The following is a 26,113-nucleotide window of genomic DNA, read 5'->3' on the forward strand; positions in this document are numbered from 1 at the left end:
CAGAATATCTCACAATCAGGAGATGAGGCGCTGGGATTAATTTGTGTGTTTTCTGGCACACTGTCACAGCACACTATTTATCTCTCTTCCTGACAGAGCAGGGTCATTTATGAGCATGGCGGACCTTCTGACTTGTCTGTGGGCTGATGTGCAATCCAAAACTATTTTTTGCTTTTCAGTTTGATTGCTCAGTGCCAGTCCAACATCAATTTCTCATGTTTCGCTTGTGGGTGGAAGGGAGCCAGAAATGTTAAATGAAAGAAAACCTCATCGTTGACTTTCTGGTCACTGGAAACAGTTAGTTAGCCAGTGCCAGCTGAGAAACCATGGCTAGAGAAGGCCAGTCCTCAGCAGGCTACATAGCGGAGTAGGTATGGATCTTCTACTGGAGGAGAAAAAAATCAGTATGACATTGTAAAGACAGAATAATTAATCTGTTTTTTTCTGTGTAAGCTCAATCTAAGCAAGCTCCAATTCCCGTACTCTAGTAGGAAGGTTGATACGGGCAGACAGTAAGCACCACTCTTGTGGGCAGGGTTCCTTTTGTGTACAGACTTCCCTTGCCCTTTAAAGTAGTAGCCTGATAGTAAACTCCTGAATTAAAAAAAAAAATGTGGGTCCCTGGGTGGTTTAAGCCATGTGCTAATATGCACCGCACACTATCACATTATGACAGACTTACCTTAAAAGGAAGCCCTCCAGCGGCGCACTGTCAACGCTTCAATCTTAACCCCGTCTTCCTTCTGGGTTCGCACTCTCCAGCCATTTGAATGGCCAGCCCGCAGTGACGTCAGTCGTGGCACAGCGATCTGAATGGAACGGCACATTTAGTGTGCTGTCAGTTGAGAGTGCAGTGTGCATGTGGCGGTAATGTCAACAGCTGCTTAAAGTGTGAATATCTCCTGAACACCGCAAGTTTAGGAGATATTCACTGTACCTACAGGTAAGCCTTATTATAAGTTTACCTGTAGGTACAAGTCAAAAAGCGGAGTTTACTACCACTTTAAGTTAAAACAAACAATTTAAATGGCTTACAATGCTGCAGTTTTGTGACTGGCATCTTAAACCTTGGTATGTCCATGTGTTCTCAAGTGTACTATTATCATAATCCTATAATCCTTTTATTACCCATTACATCCCTTATTTCATATTTGCTGTTGCCCATTTGTTGATTTCAGCCTGGTGCACTGTAAGTATGTATTGCCCTTTGTAGCTCAACATTGATGTATGCTTATTAATATCCTGCTGATCTCTTGTTTGAGTTGCATTTGCCTTTTATTTTACTGTTGTGTTAATTATCCTATTAATTACCCAACAATTTCATATTCATTGCTGGATACTTTCCTGATTATATCCTGCTAAATGGTTGTCGGTTTCACATTATTAATATTGTGCTGATTTCCATCGAAGCATTGATGTCCTACTGATTTCCCATTGAGATTGTGCTTTTTGTGATGTGTTTTGTTTTATTTTTTTAATTTGGTTTTTGTTTTCCTTGTTTTTCCATCCAGATCCCCCCACTACCCCCCCACTTCCCACAACAACCACCACTACCACCACAACTACCACACCCTCCACCATCCCAGGTATGGTACCTTCATTACATGTGTGTCTGTCGCATCCCTGCATGAACTGTGGGTTAGGGTCAATGTCAAGATCTATTCCAGGTGTCTTCATAACTACTCTGAGACTGCTGACCTTACCTTTCTTGTTAGACAGCAGTGTGGCTGATCATTCTGGGATTTCATCTGCAGAAAACAATCCTGTTTCTTCTTTGAATTTGACTGCAGTCTTTGCATATGAGCAGGTTACTTTTCTCTGACCAAGCACAATGCTTACCTAGATGTTTTTCTGTTACGTCAAACAACTATCACTTAAGTGACCAGTTATGCTAATGGGCACGATTGTCTAAAAGCTTGATATCTTAGAGCAATTGTGTTGCTAAAACAAAGGACACTCTACAAAGATCATCACCTCTCTTGCTGCCTGCGCCACTGATTGATTCTGTTCTACGGAGAAATCATTGGCTGAAGAATTGTCAGAAAATGACACATCCATGAGTGTCGAGTTCCTTGTCCTGTGCTGTGCGGGTATGGTTCCTCCCACTAATCCCTACATCACTACCACTGCAGGATACAGCAGTGATGTAGGGGCCAGCGGATCATAGGGAGGGTTGGGTGTTGGTTTCTGAAGGTTCTAAAGTTGGCATGTCATCCCTACTATGGCAGCAATATGCAGCATGGTGGGTATCTCTAAGGCTGAATTCACACTATGTGTGGTGACAAAGATGTTTTATTGTAAGGACACAGGGAACAGTTGTTTGTGTCCTCTTCAAACTGCAATGCAACCTAGGCCCAGGGCTGTGCTAAAATGTAGACCTGTTGCATTTTATCGCAGCACACCTCACAGAATCACATGGCACCGTATGGAAGCGCAGTGCACCGTGCTTCTGTAGAGTGCCATGAATGAAGTGTATGTTTTGTAAAAAAAAGTTTGTACAAAACTTAAGGAAAAAAAGAGCAATGTGAAGCGCCGGATCGTGCACCACACTGACCCCTACTGCAGCCTGTAACAGATAGCTGCCAGAGTGGTAAAGCACTCCAGCCCCACTCATCTGACACCACCCCTAAGGCACAGTGATAATAAATGTGAAAGGGCATAAGATGAATTAATGCAAGAACAGGATGCTATAAACGTAAAATACGATTCATCCCATAAATCAAGACCTGTAGTAATTTAAAAAATTACAACAAGCTCAACGACACAAGTGTATAATCTGCAAATAGTGTATTGGGTAGTAAAAGGATCTTGCCCAGATATGAATTCAACACAGTAGCATGGCAGTATAAATACAGTACAGTAGAGGCAAATGATATATAGATGGGCAGCTCAGTGGTTAGAGCAACTGCCTTGCAGCACTGGGGTTCTCTGCTCAAATCCCAGCCTGGACACTATCTGCATGGAGTTTGCATGTTCTCCCTGTGCTTGTGTGGGTTTGCACCAGACATTCATGTTTCCTCTCACACCCAAAAGATATGCTGGTAGGTAAATTGGCCCTAGTATGCGTACATATGAGATAAGGACCTTAGATTGTAAGCTCCTTGAGAGCAAGGACCGATGAGAATGCACAGTATGTAAATACATTAAAAAAAAAAAAAAAAATAGATCATGCTGCACCACTAGGTAAACCTGAGCTCCTAGCACAACAATGTTCATTTAAATACAATTTATTCCTTTCAGAATATTGATCCACAAATGTCTTTAAAACCCAGCTATTACCAGTGGCGGAATTATCAGGGTCGCAACAGTCGCACTTGCGACTGGGCCCTGTAGTTCTCCGCCACTTCAGGGGAGCCCGCCTACTGCCCGTTGGTCAGTGTGACTTGAGGGGCCCACCTGACTTTCCAGTGTGTGATGGTGTACATTCATCGTCATGTGTCGGTCCATGCCGCGGGGAGGGGGGCTTTCGCCTGCTGAGGGGAGACAGAGAAGGCAGAGGCAGCGCAGCGCTGAGACAGGGTGTGTGTGTGTGTGTGTGTGGACCGCCCCGCCCCCGCCTATCCAGAGACAGAGACTGTAGGGGGGCGGACACTGAAAAATAAAGGTCGGCAGACCAATTGAGTGAAGGCGGGGGAAGAGCTCTCCCCTCTGCGTGGAGTACATGCTGTCCCGTCTACGGTCCTTCTACCCATGAGGCAAGGCATTCCTGGAGGAGGCGCGGTGAAGGATCATTTCTGCAGTACAACCGCCACCACCCCCCCTGTAGCACAACCGCCACCACCCCCCCTGTAGCACAACCGCCACCACCCCCCCTGCAGTACAACCGCCACCACCCCCCCTGCAGTACAACCGCCACCACCCCCCCTGCAGTACAACCGCCACCACCCCCCCTGCAGTACAACCGCCACCACCCCCCCTGCAGTACAACCGCCACCACCCCCCTGTAGTACAACCGCCACCACCCCCCCTCAAGTACTATTACCCTCCTCGAGTACCACTGCCACCACCCTCCCTCGAGTACCACTGCCACCACCCTCCCTCGAGTACCACTGCCACCACCCTCCCTCGAGTACCACTGCCACCACCCTCCCTCGAGTACCACTGCCACCACCCCCCATCGAGTACCTCCGCCACAACCCCCCCCTCAAGTACCCCCGCCACCCCCCCCGAGTACCACTGCTACCACCCCCCCTGCAGTACAACCGCCACCATCCCCCTGCAGTACAACCGCCACCATCCCCCTGTAGTACAACCGCCACCATCCCCCTGTAGTACAACCGCCACCATCCCCCTGTAGTACAACTGCCACCACCCCCCCTCAAGTACTAATACCACTACCCCCCTCCAGTACCACTGCCAACACCCCCCATCGAGTACCTCCGCCACAACCCCCCCCTCGAGTACCCCCGCCACCCCCCCGAGTACCACTGCTACCACCCCCCCTGCAGTACAACCACCACCATCCCCCTGCAGTACAACCGCCACCATCCCCCTGTAGTACAACCGCCACCATCCCCCTGTAGTACAACTGCCACCACCCCCCCTCAAGTACTAATACCACTACCCCCCTCCAGTACCACTGCCAACACCCCCCCTTCAGTACCACCACCACCCCCCCTTGACTATCACCGCAACCCCTCCTCCAGTACCACCGCCACCACCCCCCCTCCGGTACCACTACCAACCCCCCCTCAAGTACCACCGCACCCACCCCCTCAAGTACCACTATTACAACCCCCCTGAAGTTTCTACTTACGCCTCTGGCTATTACCTTGTAAAAGTAGCAATGACAACATTGCTGTGCTATACATGTGCAGAGAGCAGAGCTGTGGAAGGAACCCAGCAGGCTCTACCCACTACAGGCTGACTGCAGAAAACTGGAGGAGTGACAGATACAAGACCAATCACCCTGCACAAGGAGAGAGCAGCAGTGACCGGTCTTTTTTATTATTTATTATAGGAAAAGGTAAAGTTGCGCACTGGATTATTGTACAAATGTGAAATTAATATACAAAGCATACCAAGATTAAGTTATGGCTACACATGCTTTCTTAAGAGGAATATAGTTTACCCCAAAACGTTGAGGGTGTGGACCTCTATTTGCACCTGACTGCATTGCCATTTGGTGTAGTATTTTTCATCTTCACTAGAACTCTTCATTTGTGAATACTTAATAAATCACTGTAAATTGTGGCTGCACACCATTGTATTCCAAGCGTTAACACTTTATTTTTCCAGCACAACAGATTACACCCCACCTAGCCCCTCTTTGTAATGTGTTTTGCATCCTTGTGGAACTAGGATTATGTAGAAGGATGGGAGCTTTTCCACACATGTTTCCAACTCCTATTTAGATCCTAAAGGAAAATATTCCCCCCTCCTTCCTCATTCTATTTTCTCTCCATTCTTACCCCACCTCCCTTTTTAATCCACCCCCAATCCCTTTTTAGTTTGATTAAATGAAAAGTCTCACCATCATCCATATATGATGTGACAAGTTTTAAAGTATTTTCAAAGCGGTATCGAACCCAAAACCAAAAATGAGATATATTGCAGCTTACCAATCGTTAGATGTAGTGGCTGCTTTGGTTTTCTTTTTCTCCAATGCTTTCACATGGTAATATGGCCAGTAACACACTTGCCGTATTAAAGTGCCTCCACTTTGGACAAAGGAGCACAAGGGGCCCTGCATTCTCATTCTGGGGGCAGGGGCGTGTTAGATGTACTAGCAGATTTGGATGCGGTAGCAAGATGAAGCCAAACTCCAGCTAACACTTTATTAGCAGTTACAGCAAATAGTCCAACTGTTTTTTTTTTCCTTTTGGGATAAATTTTCATAAATAAAAGCTGATCATTGTAAGCACCCCTGCTGGTGTTAAATGGCTTGTTTCTCCTCTGTAACTGATGTTGGAGAACATGTTCGTTTGAAAAACAACAAACTTACTGGCTGGATCACCAGATGAAAATAGAAGAAAGAAAGCCTAAAAGAGAACACAAATGCAGCCATCACATCTAAGAATAGGTAAGCTGCAATATAATAAATGTTTGCTTTTGGGTTTAATACCATTTTAATATAATATTTTTGTATAGACATTTTGTTTAGATTTTGTACAATATTCAGTGTGACAAATTGACCTCGAGTAAATTACATAGTTTGTTTTAGTGGGGAGTTAAAGTGGTAATGTTCTCTTTCAAAAGTAGAACCATGAAGACAGAAGGGATTCTTTCCATTTAAGATCTAAGTAGGAGTTGGAAACGTTTATAAAAGCTCCTATTCCTCCACATCCTCCTGTTCTCCGATTAAGCTTCACTAGGGGGTGAAGCGCATCAACAGGAGTAGCTGGGTGGAGTATTCTCTGTTGTGCTGGAACAACAAAGTTGAATTTAGCTCTTTAGAAAAAATGGTGTGCGGCTTTATTATATAGTGATTGACCCAGAGAAATGGGCACCTGTGGCTGGAATGATTACAGCACATACAGAGTGAGTACTGATGTTATTATTTTATGTTGGATTTATATACAGTATCTCACAAAAGTGAGTACACCCTCACATTTTTGTAAGTATTTTATTATATCTTTTCATTTGACAGCACTGAATAAATGACACTTTGCTACAATGTAGTGAGTGTACAGCTTGTATAACAGTGTAAATTTGCTGTCCACTCAAAATAACTCAACACACAGTCATTAATGTCTAAACCGCTGGCAACAAAAGTGAGTACACCCCTAAGTAAAAATGTCCAAATTGGGCCCAAAGTGTCAATATTTTGTGTGGCCACCATTTTCCAGCACTGCACTAATCCTCTTGGGCATGGAGTTCACCAGAGCTTCACAGGTTGCCACTGGAGTCCTCTTCCAATCCTCCGTGATGACATCACGGAGCTGGTGGATGTTAGAGACCTTGCGCTCCTCCACCTTCCGTTTGAGGATGCCCCACAGATGCTTAATAGGGTTTAGGTCTGGAGTCGTGCTTGGTAAGTCCATCACTTTTACCCTCCGCTTCTTTAGCAAGGCAGTGGTCGTCTTGGTGGTGTGTTTGGGGTCATAATGTTGGAATACTGCCCTACGGCCCAGTCTCTGAAGGGAGGGGATCATGCTCTGCTTCAGTATGTCACAGTACATGTTGGCATTCATGGTTCCCTCAATGAACTGTAGCTCCCCAGTGCCGGCAGCACTCATGCAGCCTCAGACCATGACACTCCCACCACCATGCTTGACTTTAGGCAAGACATGTCTTTGTACTCCTCACCTGGTTGCTGTCACACACGCTTGACACCATCTGAACCAAATAAGTTTATCTTGGTCTCATCAGACCACAGGACATGGTTCCAGTAATCCATGCCCTTAGTCCGCTTGTCTTCAGCAAACTGTTTGTGGGCTTTCTTGTGCATCATCTTTAGAAGAGGCTTCCTTCTGGGATGACAGCCATGCAGACCATTTTGATGCAGTGTGCAGCGTATGGTCTGAGCACTGACAGGCTGACCCCCCACCCCTTCAACCTCTGCAGCATTGCTGGCAGCACTCATATGTCTATTTCCCAAAGACAACCTCTGGATATGATGCTGAGCATGTGCACTCAACTTCTTTGCTCAACCATGGCATGGAACCTGTCCTGTTAATCCGCTGTATGGTCTTGGCCACTGTGCTGCAGCTCAGTTTCAGGGTCTTGGCAATCTTCTTATAGCCTAAGCCAGGGATATGCAATTAGTGAACCTCCAGCTGTTGCAAAACTACAAGTCCTATCATGCCTCTGGGTGTCATGCTTGTGGCTGTCAGTCTTGCTATGCCTTATGGGACTTGTATTTCTGCAACAACTGGAGGTCCGCTAATTGCAAATCACTGGCCTAGACCATCTTTATGTAGAGCAACAATTCTTTTTTTCAGATCCTCAGAGTTCTTTTCCATGAGGTGGCTTGTTGAACGTCCAGTGACCAGTATGAGACAGTGAGAACTATAACACCAAATTTAACACACCTGCTCCCTATTCACACCTGAGACCTTGTAACACTAACGAGTCACATAACACCGGGTAGGGAAATGGCTAATTGGGCCCAGTTTGGACATTTTCACTTTGGGGTGTACTCACTTTTGTTGCCAGCGGTTTAGTCATTAATGGCTGTGTTGAGGGGACAGCAAATGTACACTGTTTATACAAGCTGTACACTCACTACTCTACATTGTAGCAAAGTGTCAGTTCTTCAGTGTTGTCACATGAAAAGTTGTAATAAAATATTTAAAATGTGAGGGGTGTACTCACTTTTGTGAGCTACTGTGTGTCTTAATATTAATGTAGTGCTGCAACATTTTAACACTGTACCATTTACAACTATTATATTAACAAGGTACATTACATTATGTACTTCACCTGCCCTGCTATTGTATTTGTATTTATATCTGGGCAACACCTTTTAACTAGCTAATAGGCTATTTGCAAATTATACGTTTGTCTGGGCCTGCTTATTCTATACAGTTGCACACATAAGGTAGTTGCATGGATGTGTGGACATTTACAGGCTAGCAAAAAAGAGACGATGATGAGGAAAGCTATTTTTAGTGTCATTTTAGTGGTATTTAGTACCACCAAATAGTAGACCATTACATAGATAAATGGGGGACTTTGAATATACCTCTGATAGTATACTCATGTCAAGAAGGATTATAATCCAAATAAAATAAATTATATTTTATTACAACATTTAATAAAATACCACCACAGAATCCTTAGTTTATGATGCATATCTTACACATTTGAGATCAGAGAACTGCTGAAAAAGCTATTTTTTTTCCCCATGAAATGCGTACACCTTGTCTCTCGTCTCTATACACTGTGTAAAACGTGATGTGATGATTTATCTACATACTCCTTGCCTAAATTTACCCCTATGCATATGCATATGTATATGAAATATGTGACTTTGATGCCCTATGTGGTGTTATTTTATGAAATTTTGTAGTAAAATATTATCCATTTTATTTGGATTATAATTCTTCTTGTCATGAGTCTACTATCAGAGGTTTATTCAAAGTACCCCATTTTCTATGGTTTGGTCTATTACTTGGTGATGGGGATAATACTGTACCCCCTATAGTGTTTTTTTCTGAACTGTGGTACACATCACCCCTTCTTTAACTAGATGGCTTTAGGACCACTACCGCTGTTTTCAGTTCCCCTCCCCTAATAAACTGGCAGGTGAACACATCTCTGTCATTGGTTGTCATTCGCATACAACTACTAAAGAGAAAAAAACATAAAACAGTTTGCCCATAGGATTTTAATGGATTGGTGCTCATTAACAGGTACAACAGGGTTATATAAAAAGTACAAATTTTATTAAGGTTAACAAAAAATACACATGATCTTTACATTTCCACATAATTATGGAACGGTATAAAATCCAATTGTTCAGCAATGTACATTCTAAATACCAGCATAATAAGTAGATCATTGTTGAATTACTGAAGCTGTAATCTCTCAGCATGGGATCCTGCATCCCTCCATGCTGGTGGGTTCCTTCCCTTTACTGACATCTGTGTTGAAAGGGGGTCTGCAGTGGGGGGCCCTCCATATGTGCCCCACCCCCTGGCTGTCCACCCACTCATTTCCCAGGGGAAACCTCTGCTGTGCTGGTCCACAGCATTAGGATCCAGATAATATTGCTCTACATAGCCTTCAATATATGGTCTCGATCCTGCAGATTGGCCAGTTTTTCATTTTGATTTCACCACTTGTACACTTAAACCAACTTTGACTCCTGATGAATTGGGCATTGTCCCGCAAAATGCATGGAGATTACAGCTTCAGTAATTCAACAATGATCTACTAATTATTCTGGCATTCAGAATGTACATTGGTGAACAATTGGATTTTATTCCGTTCCAAATTTATGTGGAAATGTAAATGTCGTGTATTTTTTGTTTTTTGTCAACCTTAATAATGAGCACTACTTTGTTAAAGTCCCACGGGCAAACGGTTTTTGTGTTTTGTGCAGATATTTTTGGGACTGAGTGCTGTTAAGGTTTGAATATATGGTGGCTCCCTTTTGTCCTTCTAACTACTAAAGAGAATTTGTTTTAAAAAAATACAACCAGTGTGATCAAGACTTCAATCTCACCTCTGTGCACACCTATACAGAAGTTTTTCAAAACTGAAAACAGTTCAGCTTACACTTTTGATGGGCTACACAGCAGACATCCTTTGAGGCGTTTGCATTCAACTACAACCAAGGTCAACCTTTTGACCCCTTTCACACAGACTTTCCGATCAGGTCCGCTTGTCAGTTTTTCAGGCGGACCTGATCGGAACCTCTATTCACTCCTATGGAGCAGCGGATGTCAGCGGTGACATACCCGCTGCTATCAGATCTGAACCTGTCCGTGAAATCCAGACGGATGGTGACCTTATTTTCCAACCGTCGATCAAATCTGATGAAAACGGACAGACGGTCTGTTTTCATCCGATCTCCCCATAGAGGAGAGCAGGACTCTGACAGGTCAATGCACAGTGGGCGGAGACGGACCTGTGATCTGCCTGCTCACCGGGGATAAGCGGATCGATACTCCGCTGAGCAAGCGGACAAGCCTGTGTGAAAGGAGCCTTTCTTGGGCTGAAATGGATGATGGCGCAAAACAGCAGCTAGTGCCCAAATAAACAGCCAGTGTTTAGAGACTGAATCTGTTTGTCAAGGTTTTAACTTTTATATGATAATTCAAGTTATACAAGGTAACTCTGGCCAGAATAAATGACCTTTTAAAATGTATACTGCAGGTCTGTATGCCAAAAACAATTAATCCGCAAAATAAGCTGCTTCAAGGATTTACAGAAAAATATGAAATAGGAAAATCTTAAAATCTAGTATGTATGAAATAGAAGTAGAATCTGGGGGATCCCTTGCAGCTATCTTTAATGTAAAAGACTAGGTACTGTATGTACTTGTACTTGTAAGTACAGCGAGCTGTTAATACTCGCTTTGCTCCCTATTCCAGTAGTCTCCATGGTTCAGCCATGCTCAATGCCACACACTCTTATAGCAAAAACTTTTCCTGCCGGCCCATCTTCGCAGTGCGCATGTACTCCGCAACCCATTCATTCCTGAGTTGGGCCGTTTTTCATCCATCCAGCATACTATGCCTCACCCATTAGAATGAATGGACTACAGCAGGCATGCCCACAAAGAAGACAGGCTGGCAGGGGACATTTTCGCTTAAAAGGCTATGCTGTATCCGGCAGGACCACACAGTGGTGATCGCTGGAACAGGGAGCAAGGTGAGTATTTACCACAGCTTTAAGATCTGATTTCAAACTGAAGCATGCAAAATTATGTTTTTTTGTTGTTGCAGAATCATTAGCTTATCTGGAAACAAGATGTTCATATAATCCTCTGTCCATCTCATTTCATGTTCCCATTTACAGCCCTTATTCCTTGCCATTTTTAATTTAGACATTTTTCCTGCTTTTAGAGGAATCACACTAGAAAAACTGAGTTCATCTGGCTACCCTGCAGAAAAGGTGCTACCTTGGTCCCCTTATGACCATGATAGTAAAAAAATATATTCACCGTTTTTTTGCTGCTTCAATCTGTGATTGAACCACTATTTTGCATCAGTGTAACATTCTACTTAATACTGGTAAAGTGATTCCGTGCTAATGATTTAATTGGTATACAAGAATCTCAGGCCTGAATCGGTTTCAGGAAAATCTATAAAAAACGTTGAAACCATGTATTTTATATTAAATGTGTATATAAGTAAAATCAATAATCGTATGCAGCCAAGTGGAGTCAGGGGCCACAACCTCACAAGATCTAGCTGGTTGCAAAACCTCTGTGGAAAGTATGTATACATTTTTCCTTCACAAATGATGTCTGATATATAAATCTATTTTAACAGCAAAGTGTCGAGTACATTATTTTCACAGTGGGTGGTAACCTTTCCATAGATCAAGATATTTAATAGTCTTATGTAAGCACCCTGTAACATCTTTACAGTAAGTATGAGTAGAATTTTTAAAAAGAATTCCAACATTAAATACAGTCATGAGAAGAAGATTGTAAACCCTTGCGTAGCTCCTAGCATGTGAATTAATCTTTTTTTAGACAACAAAATTAATCATACAGTCTTCTTTAACAATATATAAATGTTTCACATACCCATATCAGTGCAGCTAATGGGATGTTGAGAACAGGGTTGCTGGAGACAGGCGTCCGGTCGTGAGTTTGACCTGCTACATGCCATACAGGGGGGAAAAAAATAATCAGACAATTTTGATTTACTTCCTTTTGATGACTGCATTTAGTTGTGGCGCAGTGTTGCCTGATCAAAAAGATTTCAGAAAATTGGTTATTGAATCTCTAACATGAAAGAGATACAGTATAATTGTAGAAGGCTGTTTTTAAAGATTTTTGAGTTCATCATTTCACTTTTTAGGCAGATCTTCTAGAAATGGAAGAAATTCAGCAGCATTGTTTCTCCCCCGTGGTATGGGCATCATGCAGGGGACAAAAAATCCTAGGATGACAACCAAGGTCTCTTGCACTTGATAACTTCAGTTCTCGGGATGCTATTGTCTTCAAGAATCTACAAAAAGAACAAACTTAGTACATATGGGGAACTTAGGGACAGTTACTATGAAGTGTCATATTAGCATAGTTAGAACAATGTTGTAACTAATTTAGTACAAACCAATGAACCATAAAATTAAGAAAAGAATTAAAATGTATCTAAACCCAAAAACAAAATTTTAATATATTGCAGCTTTACAGTCCTTCTATTTAATGACTGTATTCGTTTTCTTTTTTTTTTTTTTTTCCTTCTTTATTTTCAGCCATTGATTCTGCCATTAACACACTTCTGTGACATTGCTCACTGATTGTACTGTATCTATGGAGGAATAGCATCGTTACCTTAGGTTGCTTTCCAGATATGGACAACAAACCACTCCCCCAATCCCCCCCCTCACTTTTTCCCATAGAGGGAAGTTGTTTGTAGTTAAAGTGATTCTAAAGCATTCTATGCATTAAGGTAAAGAGACCTTCTCTGTTGCAGGGCAGCGTGGGCGCCATTGGCTCCCGCTGCTGTCAATCAAATGCTCGGATGAGGGAGAAGGGGGCAGGGCCCAGTTGTCCAGTCAGTATCAGTAGATGCAGACAGGGCAGCTCGTGACTGAGCCCACACAGGTGCCCCCATGGAAAGCAGCTTTCCATGGGGGCACTCCCCAAAGAGGAGGGGCCTGGAGCGCCGGCGAGAAAAGGAGAATTGGGGCTGCTCTGTGCATGAGGAAAAATAAATTAGGGTATGTATTTGATAGGAAATGTTCAGTTTTTTGAAACCCAAATGAAGGGGCACTTTGTAATCTCCAAAACATGTTAACTTGTTGTTTTGGATATTTTTCTGAAACCATTAGTGTGGTGCTCCATTTTTTCCTACAGCTGATGAAAGCAGCCAACCATCAAAAGTTAACTCAATTTGATTACATAGTGCCAGGTCTGTATAGCCTTCCTTCTGAGAAGGAAGTTATTGACTTTGCTAACGCACAGCGCACTGGTTCATGGTGTATCAATGAACATTGACCTGTTGCAGAAAATGTAGTATGGAAGTTGAAATGTAACCTGTTAGTGAAGGGCATTAGACTGTTCTTTTAAGACACTTTGATAAATAAGGCATGTGTAATTTTATTATAAATGCAATGGCAAAGTGTCCCTGTTTTTGACAGAGAAATGAAAATGGCTTTTTTTTTAATTTTTGTAATCTGACTCAAATGCCATGTTTATGAATATTGTTATTTTCTGAGGGCACAATGTGCCTTGAACAATAAAGAGTTCCTGGCAGTTTGGGAAATGCTGCACCCTGCTCTTTTTTTGTTTCAGCCACCCGCTATGGAAATTGGCACAAATGGATGCCTGTCTAAAGAAAATTATGATTGTGATAACAGGTATATGTCACTTATGATGCTGCTTAGAGTGAAAAAAAATACATATGTAGCGGTATTGCTATATTTAAATCAATTGTCTAATGGCCATACCTTACGGAGTTATTAATGGAAGCATTCAAACTGAGTACCTTTATTTTTTTTTACACAGGTAAGTTATTACAGGGATCTATTTTATCATTCTCTGGGTTATAAATCGCCATAATGGGAAGAGTGGCTTTAAGTACTAACTAATGAATTTATTTCAAATGATAGTATTGTCTAAGTTTAAAGATGTCCATTTAACATTAAACCTTGTCTTCAAATACCTCTTGGGGGGGCTCCACTGCCAATATCTCCAGGTCAGTTGTTTTTGTGATGGTCACATCAGGTGGGCAAGGTATAAAGATCTTACTATAACAACTTCCAGAGGATAAGGGGGACTCATTCTCAAATCTTAAATATTATTTTTGGGTTGACAAACTTTTTAAGCATTAGTTGTTTGCTTAAAGGCTAAGGCTTCATGATTTAACTTGACAGATAGTAACCGACGTTTAAAAACGTCCGTTGTGGCACGTTTAGCCGCACTTGCATTTAGAAGCGTTTTTTACATTGCAAATAGTCAAAAATGTATCTCTATTAAAAACACCTGTAAACAAAAGGAGGCTAAGCGCAAGTTGCTGTGTTTACAAGCTGTTATAAGCATTTGGCATTTCAAATGCCTCTGAACATCCGTCCTGAACACATTTTTTTGCTTTCCAAAAAATGCTTCTAAACTCAACTGCCTAGAAACGACTATAGACGACCCTGTGTACATGTACTGACAAGATGACATAGAGGAAAGTTCAGGGGCAGCTGAAAAAACTCCTAAACGTCTGTTTATCAGGAGCAGTGTACATGAAGCCTAAGTTCACCAAAAAAAAAACACACACACTTTGTAATCAAGGGGCCCAAATAGTGTAGAAAGAATATCGTCCAGCTGACCAAAATTAAGCTTAGCTAATGTGACATACCTGTAGGCCAATATCTGTTTCTCCCAAGCCTGGTAAAAAAAAAAAACATCCTGGCTGATCTGCCCAGTCCTGTAATAGAAGGCTATAACAGGAACAAGTGCTGTCCCTTGTTTGGGGTGCTTTCCTATCCCCCGCCACAAGAACTGCTGAGCACAGTGCTGCAGCCTCAGGGGGATGGGAGGGCACACAGTGCATGTATCGTTTGTTCCAGTTATGCTGCAACCAAGGCATCCAAGCTTCTTTACCAGGACAGTGTCTATATTTCAAGATGGTGATTTTTTTTTTTTTTTTTTACCAGGCTTGGCGGAAGTGGAGCTTGGCTCACAGGTATGTCATGTAGACTAAGCTCCATTTTTCTAAGTTGGACAGAGGTGTGTTTTATTTAATTTAATATATAAATAAATATATATAGCTCTGTATTAAAGCGCACTGACACATTGGGGTTAATTTACTAAAGGCCAATAGACTGTGCACCTTGGAAAGTGCAATTGCACTCTGCAAGTGCAGTTGCTCCAGAGCTTAGTAAATGAGGTAAATCTTCACTTTGCAAAGAATACCCAATCACATGCAAGGAAAATAAAAAAAAAACAGCATTTTTGCTTGCACATGATCGGTTGATGAAAGTCAGCAGAACTTCTGCTCATTTACTAAACTCTGGAGCAACTGCTCTTGCCGTGTGCAACTGCACTTTCCAAAGTGCACAGTCTTTTTGCCTTAAGTAAATCAACCCCAGAATGTCAGACTTGCCTTTAGAACAGATCTCTCCAGCAGCGTCCTGTCACCGCTGACAGGGATTCCAGCTTCATCCGGTGGTCTTCCTGGTTTGCGGGCTCCGACCATCTGACTGGCCGAGCCGTGATGATGTCACACCTGGGCACGGCACAGAGCTTTGAAGGAATGGCACAGGTATGCCGTTCCTTCAGAGCACATGCAGCGGTGACGTCACCGGCTGCTGCTTGCTGGAATAACCCCTAAAAATGGTGTACATTTTGGAGATACTCATTTTACCTTTATTATAAGCTTACCTGTAGGTGAAAATAACCAGAGAGAGTTTACCAACACTTTAAACTTCAGCTGTAGGTGCACATAATATACACATGATATATCAGGATCTGTTCTGTTTAGAAAACAGATCTTGATATATATGAGAATATGGTTAAAGTTGAATTTTATATATAGTGCACTTTAGCATCCATGTGCAATGTTTGATGGAATACAAAGACCCATTTCACACTGAGGTTCTTTTCAGGCGCTTTCACGCTAAAAAAAGCACCTGAAAAGCTCTTGAAAACTGCTTCCTATTAATATCAATGGATCTTTTCACACTGGGGCGGTGCGCTGGTGGGGCAGTGAAAAAAGTCCTGCAAGCAGTATCTTTGGAGCATGTTTGGAGCGCTTAAAAAAGCTCCTCAAAAATGACACTGTCCATTGAAATGAATGGGAAGCGCTTCAAAAAGCTCTGCAAAATGGTTCTTTCTTTTTCATACATCATGGGATTTCATACATCAGTGTTAGGCTAATATTCATTACCTGCTGGGTTATACTTCATCTCCAGGTGAATGGACACTGGTAGACCAAAGGTCTTTAGACCAGAAGTGACCCCCTATATAACCCCTCCCATACAGGAAGTACTTTAGTTTTTTATCAGTTTCTGCAAGGTGTTTGAGCTCTCTGAGCTCCAGATCTTTAGTCCCACAAACGGGGACTAATGAATCAATAAATTGACCGATCGGATCCATTTGACACAGACTTCATATGCTTAGATTACCCAAGCTTCGCAAAGACGATTAAAGATCCTGCAAGGTTTTGCCTGTAATGCAGCCTCCGGGCGCTGGACCCTGCAAAGTGGAATCCTGGACAACCCAGCGCTAAGGCATTCCTGCAAGGTGCTGTACAGGTCCAAGGGAGTGGACCCTAAACATGAAAAGGATACCCAGTCCTTGAAGGTTCTCAAGTGACAGGAACCTGCCGTGAAGCGTGAAGATTGGGCTCTTAGTTTCTAAGCTGCCCTGCGCCTGGACGGGGTAAGTGAAACCCCTTTATTATTATTGTGGGGTGTCCCAGTGATTGTAACAATCAATCAAGCTAGCTAGAGGCTTGACACCTGTGTGTTCGGTGACCATACAGGGGAGTTTTTGGGCTAGCTGTGGGTGTTTGCAAAGTGTACCTTTTTTGCTTGTGTCTGGCTGTTTTTTACCTGTATGATGGTGCAAGACGGTGTGCCATTTTGCCTTGGTTCGCAATGGCGTATGTGCGTTAGCAAAAGTGCCGCTTGGCTCAGCAGTTTGTTTGGCTGCCATGGCGCACGCGGCTTCGCCGCACATGCGCCGTAGCCATTATCTGAGCGCACGAAGATTTGCGTCATACGCGAATACAGCCATGCCTGTTTGCCAGAACCGCGCGTGTGCTTGCGCACGCATGCACAGAACGTTCCGGCGCACAGCCAGCTTATTTAAGCTGTGTATGCCAAGTATGCGGTGCTTCCAGAAGGCAGCTGTGGGACACAGAGCAGGCTCTGAACCAGGCATTCACAGTGGCTCATTTCTCATTACCTGGGTCACGTGAGTCACCAGGTGTTGCTTGGCAGGCTAAAGGTGCTTAGCAGGATTGTTGCATAGGGGCTTGGTGAGCCCTATTAAAGGGTCTCCCTCCTGAGGTGTGTTAATACTACACCAGGTACTCCCTTTTTGTGGCTAGTAAATGTCTTCAAAAAAGAGGAGTGGGACTAACACTACAGGGAAGGGCACACTAATGTCATCAGTAGTTCCTGATGAACTTAGTCGTATCCCCTGAAGGACCAGAGTCTTCCGGGCAATCTGAGCCGCTGCGCCTATCTGGGACTGTGCCTACAGTCAACGCTGCTGCTTCACCCTTTATCACTAAGGATGAACTGTCCTGAGCCCTAGCTGGGTTAGAGCACAGGATTGCTGGCATGATTGCCTCCATCCCACAGGGTGGCAAGAAGCGTGACAGATCCCCCTCCCCGGAGCATCCTAGTCTGGAGCAGGAATGGGTTGAGGATGGGGAAGAGCTTAAAGCTCAGGATTCTGTGGATGGCCTGGTGGATGAGTCTACTTCCGAGCAATCTGGACAAGAAGATATCCAGTTGGTGTCTGCCTCTCAATCACAGAGGCTTTTGATCCTGACTCTTACTAAAATTGTTCGTTCTGCCTTTAAGTTGCCTCTTGCAGAGGTTACTGAGCCTCTTCAGACCACACAGGCTTTCTCCTTACACCCTCTGTTGGAACAGGCGGTGTATGCTGATTGGGAACATCCTGACAGGATTTTTGTTCCTCCTAAGAGGTTTTCCCTTTTATATCCCAGGGATGAAAAGTTTGTTAAGAAGTGGAGCATGCCAGCCGTAGATGCAGCAGTCTCTTCCTTAAACAAGAACTTGCCTTGTCTGGTAGATAATGCACAGGGCTTGTTGACAAGAAATTTGAGTCATTATTAAAGGCTTCCTTTTCTTTGGCCAGTTCAGCTATTTAGCCAGCTGTTGCAGCAATTGGTATCTGCCAGTCCGTAGAGGATGATCTGCTGATAAGGCAGATATTCCTTGAGTGCTGTGTTTTGCTGTTGACACCTTAAAGGATTCAATACAGCAGGTTTCTTGTTTGGCTCTCTTTTCTGTACATATGCGCAGACTTTTGTGGCTTAAGAACTGGTCAGACGAGCTTCCTTGTAAGATGTTGGTTGGCAGGTTTCCCCTTTCATTGGGAACATTTATTTGGAGATCATGTGGACAAATATATCCAAAAGATTTCCTGAGGGAAGAGTTCTCTACTTCCTGTGAAGAAAAGCACCAGGTGTCCCTCATTTAAAACCTCAGGGACTGCTTCCTCAAATGTCTCAGCGCCAAGACTATTCCGCCGCCAACCTAAGGCCAGGTTCACACTGGTATGACACGACAGTCGTACCACTTTGGATCCGACTTTGCCCTGCGACTTGAAGTCTGACATTTGTCCAACTTCAATGAACAGGGATCCGAATTTGATCCTTGACAATACCAGGCACTGTGTCTAGTATGAATCTTTAGGGGAACTCCACGCCGAATTTAAAAAAAAAAATGGCATGGGTTCCCCCTCCAAGAGCATACCAGGCCCTTCAGTCTGGTATGGATTTTAAGGGGAACCCCCACGCTAAAAAAAAATGGCACGGTGGTCCCTCCAAAATCCATACCAGATCCCTATCTGAGCACGCAGCTCGGCAGGTCAGGAAAGGAGGTGGGGACAAGCGAGCGCCCCCCCGTCCTGTACTATACCATGCCTTCAACATGGGGGAGTGGGTACTTTGGGGCAGAGGCGGCCCTGCGTCCCCCCCACGCCAAAGCACCTTGTCCCCATGTTGATGAGGACAAGGGCCTTTTCCCAACAACCCTGGCCGTTGGTTGCTGGGGTCTGCGAGCAGGGAGCTGATCGGAATCTGGAAGCCCCATTTAACAAGGAGGCCCCCAGATCCGGGCCCCCACTCTGTGAATGAGCATGGGGTACATTGTACCCCTACCCATTCACCTAAAAAATGTGTCAAAAAGAAAACACATTACATAGGTTTTTAAAGTCATTTATTAAAGCGGGGGTCCACCTATCTATCGTTTTTTTTTTTTTTTTTAGTTCATTCACAAACTTTTCTTCTCAGCATTACATACTCACATATTGTGTGTAATATGTCCGCCTGTGTCAGATTTCGTCGGAAAGAATAACTTATATTATTCACTGCAGGCGGTTTCCATCTTCATTGTGGGCATTTGAAGCCCACAAGCATTTATTTCCTGGATGTGGTGAATGCTGTGCTCCCAGCATTCACTGCTCATTCCCGCACATGCTCAGTGGCATCCTGGGAAGCCTGAGACTAGCTCCCAGGAGTCTGGGAGAGGTTAGAAACACGCCTACTCCCACGGGAGGAGAACCAGGAAGTGCAAAGAAGAATAGAAAAATGAAAGGTAATTACGGCGATTTAAATTTTTTTTAAACGGCATGTCAGCATCTAGGCAAGGAAGAGAATACATACAAATATTGTTCAAAATTTGGGTGGAACCCCGCTTTAAGGCAGCTCCATCTCTTCTGATCTCTTCTCCCCTCTGGCTCTTCTGCCTCCTCCGCTGACGTCTTCTGCCTCTATACTTTGAGGTGGGGGGGTGCCCATGTTGAGGGCATGCGGCCTGGTATGGTTTTGGAGAGGGGCTCGCTCGTCCCCACCCTCTTTCCTGAACTGCCGGGATGCGTGCTCGGATGGGGTCTGGTATGGATTTTGGGGGGCCCCCACTCCCTTTTATGCTCTTGGGTGAACCAATGCCTTTTTTTTTTTTAAATTGGCGTGGAATTCCCCTTCAAGATCATCATCCTTGTCGCCAAGACTGCGATCCAACTTTGATTGGACTTCAGTGATATTCAATGGGCTGAAGTAGGATCAAAGTCAGACCACAGTAGTGCAGGGAGCATTTTCAAAGTCGGACGACTTGTGTCGGACCAGTTAAGATAGCTCTCATAGGAAAACATATGGCAGGGGCTGCTGCACACAGAAGATTTTTTACATTTACGCATAGAATGGTAAAGGTAAAATATCTTGAGCCTTTAGAACCACTTTATTGTAGGCACAAGAAAAAAGGGTTCAAATGTACTGGCAGTGAAAGATAGTATTTACAAATTACTTGCCCCAACCTAGAACCTGGGAATCTTTACCAAAAGAAATTCTCACTTTTTTGCAAAGATCTGTCTCTTATTCAGACAGCTTTATTTTTTTCTTCTTTAATTTTAAACACAAGTCTGGATTTAAAAACAAAAATCTAAACAATACAAATAAAATTATACTAATTTATTTAATTAAAGCAACAAAACAAAATATAATCGGATCTCTGTCTTTACCTATTCAAGTGTTTAAACCTCTGTAACAGGAAACAACATTTTAAGGTAAAGTCACATGGATATTTCTATATGAAGCTGTTTTTTTTTTTTTTCTCATATTACATTTTCTTATTAGATTTTTTTTTTAAGGTATGCAGTTATTTCTCATCATCTAGTTTTGATCAAAAAACTCTGTGTGTTAGAATCACAGCAGAAAAAAAGGACCACAATATCTGTCTGATGTCAAACTTCACCTTGGCACCTCCCACTTATTGTTTGGTGAAGGTCACATCCATTGCTTTATAAACATAATTTTTTAATGTTTGCATGTGATCTCTTGTTACAATGCAACATGCATAATTTGTTGCCGTATGGGCATAATTAACACACATGTTGGGAGAAGTGAAGTAACCAAAAGCAGTTTAAACTTTTTTTTTTTTTTTTTTTTTTAAGTGTTTTTTTATTGGTGTAGAATTCATTTTGGTTGGTTACTTTGTATAGCTCTTTGGCTTGCAAAGAAAACCCTACATATTGCTGCAATACATTTGGGGTAAATTTGTTGTATAAAATTCTATTTTGTACAGTCCTATTTGTTTCTGTTGATACTTTGAAGCAACCATCCTTGCTTTAAAAAGAAAAAAAAAAAAATCTGTTAGTAGATCTCCTTACAACCATGTTATAATTTGAGTAACAAAAATCCACAGCAGTGATACACATGTATCTGAATATCTTATGCAAGGTCAAGGGGTTTATTGCTGCTGGTTCCTGTAGAAACCAATAATTTAATATGGGCAAGTTTATTTAATTAAAGGGAGTTCTAGATGTTACCAGCTATTCTGAGTTTCTACTCTTGAAAACTAAATTGTAGCGTCTGCGTCCTTTTGACCCTGAAAATAAACAAGAAGACCTAAGCATGCGGCCATGATAAATGTTTTGCCACGTAGACATGAATTTTCAGTTATCAAGTTTATATATTGTAGGTTTCTTTCATGTGGGTTTACATTGCACAGTGTTTTTGACCAATATTATACAAGGGTGTGAGGAAATTGCTTAAATTGTTGCAAGCAGTGGAAACAAGCTTACGTGATACCTTTATTGGCTAAGTAGATACAATTGTAAGTTTGAGGGATGGTTCAAGCCTGCTCTTTAGAAATGGTGAGAAGACGACCTGAGCTGTGTTGGACACTTGCAGTTTTTATCTGCTGAGTAAAAATAAGTGTTGCTTTATTTTTTCAGCTTTTTCTGATGGTCAACAGAGTACATCACTCTGCTATAATGGCAAGCAGAGCGATGGCACTCTGTAACCCTCTGTAGATGAGCTTCTGAACATTTTCAACACCAATTATGAATTACGGTAGAGGCAGTCATATTGCAGTGGTAAAGTATTTCTAAAGCCAAAATTCTTATTTATTTTGGATAGAGTAGGGAATGGCTAAAACACAATGGGGAGATTCACTTCACTTTCTATTTTGTAAATCCAAGAGGAAGTCCTCTCTTAGACAGTTATCACTGCAACAAGTGTCCGTATTGGAAGATTTCCCACTGTTCAGATGACTACTCAAAATTGAAGATCTTCAGTTCTGGTGGCAGTGAGTTTCTAGGACAAATAGAGAAGCTAAATCTCCCAGAAGAGATAAAGACCACAATAAAGCTTGACTGGGTTTTTAGCCCTACCCTTATGCTATTCAAAACTTTAAAAAAAAAAAAAAAAAAAGAGTTTGGCCTTTAGTTACACCTTAAGAGGGTTTTCAGTTTATCTGTACATTTCTGCTTAGAACTGTATGTAGAAGCACAGAGGGATCCTTATGCTCCAAGCTCCTCCTGGGATTGTACTTGACCATACAGTGTCCCTCATAGAGAACCATTGTATATTATACCTGTGCCACATCAGATTATAAGTTGTAAAATGTTCGTGGAAAATTAATAGAAATATAGAAGCTATCATCCATGACCTCTCCTTCTCAAAATGCGAGCTTCTTTGCTGTCATGCTTTAGTAGGCCCTATTACTAGTCACTGACCTGGAGCATGTATACAACTCAAAAGTTCTGTTATCAGTAACGACACACTGTATCCAATTGAAGCCATTACATCAGCATGATAGTCAGGTCACTAGCCTTTATCTGTGATGGCCCTTATGTGTCTTTTATGGTAGTTTTCCAAACTGAGGAGCTGCAGGAGAAGGGGAACCTCTGCCATCACATAACGGTGAAAGGTAGAAGTCTTACACTTAAACTGGAAAATTTCAGATCAATATTTATGAAAAGTTTGCAATATCGGAACTACTAAATAGGCAATACTCTTGTGTTTGTGTGTGTATGTGTATATATATATATATATTGGTTGTAGCAACAAAATGACTGCCTCTACTCTGTTTAGTTAATGCTTTAAGAACTTAAATTGCATGTTACATTGTATAATCTCTGCTATTATGAAGTCTCTGCTATTATGAAGTCCCATTTGTACCCAGCCAAATGATGGATGACCTCTCTTGCCTTAGAGAGAGTTTTAGCTGTTCTGTGTTTCAAAAACCTAAATATGTATATCATTAAGCCCACACTGCTTATAGTTCCTTTGGTCCTAGAAGGTTGTGTCCCTTTCAGGACTGGAGGTAAGTGTGAGCTGTCTCTTTGGTGTATGACTGTCATGTTTTCCCTTGTCTTACTGATTCAATGCTGTGTGAGATTCATTATTGCTTGTGTATTATCTGTTCCCTTTATTTTATCCCATTTTCCCTTTTTTTTGCATGCTGATCCTTCCGTTTCTTCCCTCTCCTCCTCTTCCTGTGTGTAGACGCAAGTGCAACGACAGAGCCTGCAGTTCACGGTTGGTATCAGCTTTCTGTTTACTATTTCAAAATACAGACAAGCCTGGCCTGTAGTGTTAAGGGATGCCATGTGTACACACCAAGTAGGGTGGTTGGGGATTAGAACGAACATCTCATTAGAGAATTAAATTTTATTGAGCTTTAATCCTATATATATCTTAAAACCCAACTTGTTAAAAGGTTCAGTCACTCCTTATTAGCCCAATCAGATCCCTTCACAGTCAGCCCTGGCTTGTTCTCTTTTGTGTGTTTTGTCCATTTTCTGGTCCTTTCCTTAAATCTTGGCATGAAAAGCATGGTCAAGTAATGGCATCTAAATTGGGTGAGGTCAAGACAATGTGTTATAAAGGGTGGAGGGGGTGCCAGAACAGTTTATCACTGTCACTGTATGCAGGAGAATTGCATGCCTAGGTGAGAAAAGCCAGATTGCAGCGTTTTCTTGTTGTGCTTAGCACTTTGCCCACCAAAATTTGAATGAGTGGACATTGCCAGGTATTATCACCTTGGACGCTTTACTTTTTGTGAATCCCTACAGACGATATGGAGAATCCAGCAGGGTAAGCTTGATGTCATGGTTTGATATAAAGTTGATAGGAACCATACTGACCAGGGTGGGAATTGATGGGTGATTCATCTTTCTGTAGTCCACCCAAAAGTAGCATAACTCAAAGATCTCCGCAGAAACCCTTGTGCTGGATTTGCTTTTGACTGACTCTTTGAATCATATTTAAACTCCAAGCTATTTTTCGCTATGTATGGCATCAACTAGGCCTGCATTTTCATAATCGATTAGTTGGCTGATTATCGTTTCGATTAATCGGATATTAACCTAAAAAAGTGTGGTGTATAACTTAGTTAATATGTTAAAAAAAAGGCAAGTAATTCTTAAAGCGGAGGTCCACCCTAAAAAAAAAAAAAAAAAAATACATAAAAATGCTCCTAAAAATCTAAAAAAAAAATTTTTTTTACTTACCAGAAATGGCTGTTGCTAGGCAAATCGCCCTAATCTGCCACTTCCTACTCCGCGGTGTTCTTCATTCTTCTCCCCGCATTGTCCTCTGGGGAATGGGGCGCGCTGTGTTCTGGGAACTGTGTGTGTTCCAGAACACAGCCGGCCATTCACAAAGCGCCGCGCGACTCGCGCATGCGCAGTAGGAAACGGGCAGTGAAGCCGCAAGGCTGTTTGTAGCTGCTGACTTTTAAAAAAAAAAATTTCAGCTGGACCTCCGCTTTTAATATCTATATGCAGTGGTAAATATAAATAACCAACTATATGGTTAAGGGAGCAAAAGCTCTAATCCACTCTTGGAATAACAGGCAGAAGAGATTTCCTGTACAGTGGGGACGGAAGGTATTCAGACCCCCATACATTTTTCACTCTTTGTTATATTGCGGCCATTTGCTAAAATCACTTAAGTTCATTTTTTTTTCCTCATTAATGTACACACAGCACCCCATATTGACAGAAAAACACAGAATTGTTGACATTTTTGCAGATTTATTAAAAAAAGAAAAACTGAAATATCACATGGTCCTAAGTATTCAGACTCTTTGCTCAGTATTTAGTAGAAGCACTCTTTTGATCGAATACAGCCATGAGTCTTTTTGGGAAAGATGCAACAAGTTTTTCACACCTGGATTTGGGGATCCTCTGCCATTCCTCCTTGCAGATCCTCTCCAGTTCTGTTAGGTTGGATGTAAACGTTGATGGACAGCCATTTTTAGGTCTCTCCAGAGATGCTCAATTGGGTTTAAGTCAGGGTTCTGGCTGGGCAAATCAAGAACAGTCACGGAGTTGTTGTGAAGTCACTCCTTCGTTATTTTAGCTGTATGCTTAGGGTCATTGTCTTGTTGGAAGGTAAACCTTCGGCCCAGTCTGAGGTCCTGAGCACTCTGGAGAAGGTTTTCGTCCAGGATATCCCTGTACTTGGCCGCATTCCTCTTTCCCTCGATTGCAACCAGTCGTTCTGTCCCTGCAGCTGAAAAACACCACCACAGCATGATGCTGCCACCACCATGCTTCACTGTTGGGACTGTATTGGACAGGTTATGAGCAGTGCATGGTTTTTTCCACACATACCGCTTAGAATTAAGGCCAAAAAGTTCTATCTTGAGCTCATCAGACCAAAGAATCTTATTTCTCACCATCTTGGAGTCCTTCAGGTGCTTTTTTTTTAGCAAACTCCATGCAGGCTTTCATGTGTCTTGCATTGAGAAGAGGCTTCCGTCGGGCCACTCTGCCATAAAGCCCCGACTGGTGGAGGGCTGCAGTGATGGTTGACTTTCTACAACTTTCTCCCATCTCTAGGCTGCATCTCTGGAGCTCAGCCACAGTGGTCTTTGGGTATTTCTTTACCTCTCTCACCAAGGCTCTTCTCCCCCGATAGCTCAGTTTGGCCGGACGGCCAGCTCTAGGAAGGGTTCTGGTCGTCCCAAACATCTTCCATTTAAGGATTATGGAGGCCACTGTGCTCTTAGGAACCTTAAGTGCAGCAGAATTTTTTTAACCTTTGTAACCTTGGCCAGATCTGTG

At 42.6% G+C, this 26,113-nt stretch overlaps 1 protein-coding gene across 7 annotated transcripts in view; it reads left to right on the forward strand.

Moving 5' to 3' along the window:
• Positions 1 to 26,113, forward strand: part of CADM1 (cell adhesion molecule 1) — a 544,514-nt gene that overhangs the window by 438,147 nt on the left and 80,254 nt on the right. For 5 of the 7 annotated variants that reach the window (XM_073602402.1, XM_073602399.1, XM_073602400.1 and 2 more), the window contains 2 exons: positions 1,512 to 1,586; positions 23,547 to 23,579. The exons of 1 other annotated variant lie outside the window; for it this stretch is intronic. In XM_073602402.1, the coding sequence (XP_073458503.1) occupies positions 1,512 to 1,586; positions 23,547 to 23,579 (108 nt within the window). The remainder of the gene's footprint in view (positions 1 to 1,511; positions 1,587 to 23,546; positions 23,580 to 26,113) is intronic. One more of the 7 variants, XM_073602401.1, reaches the window with a different exon arrangement.

The sequence above is a fragment of the Aquarana catesbeiana genome, linkage group LG10, assembly GCF_042186555.1.
Source record: "Aquarana catesbeiana isolate 2022-GZ linkage group LG10, ASM4218655v1, whole genome shotgun sequence".
NCBI lineage: Eukaryota > Metazoa > Chordata > Amphibia > Anura > Ranidae > Aquarana > Aquarana catesbeiana.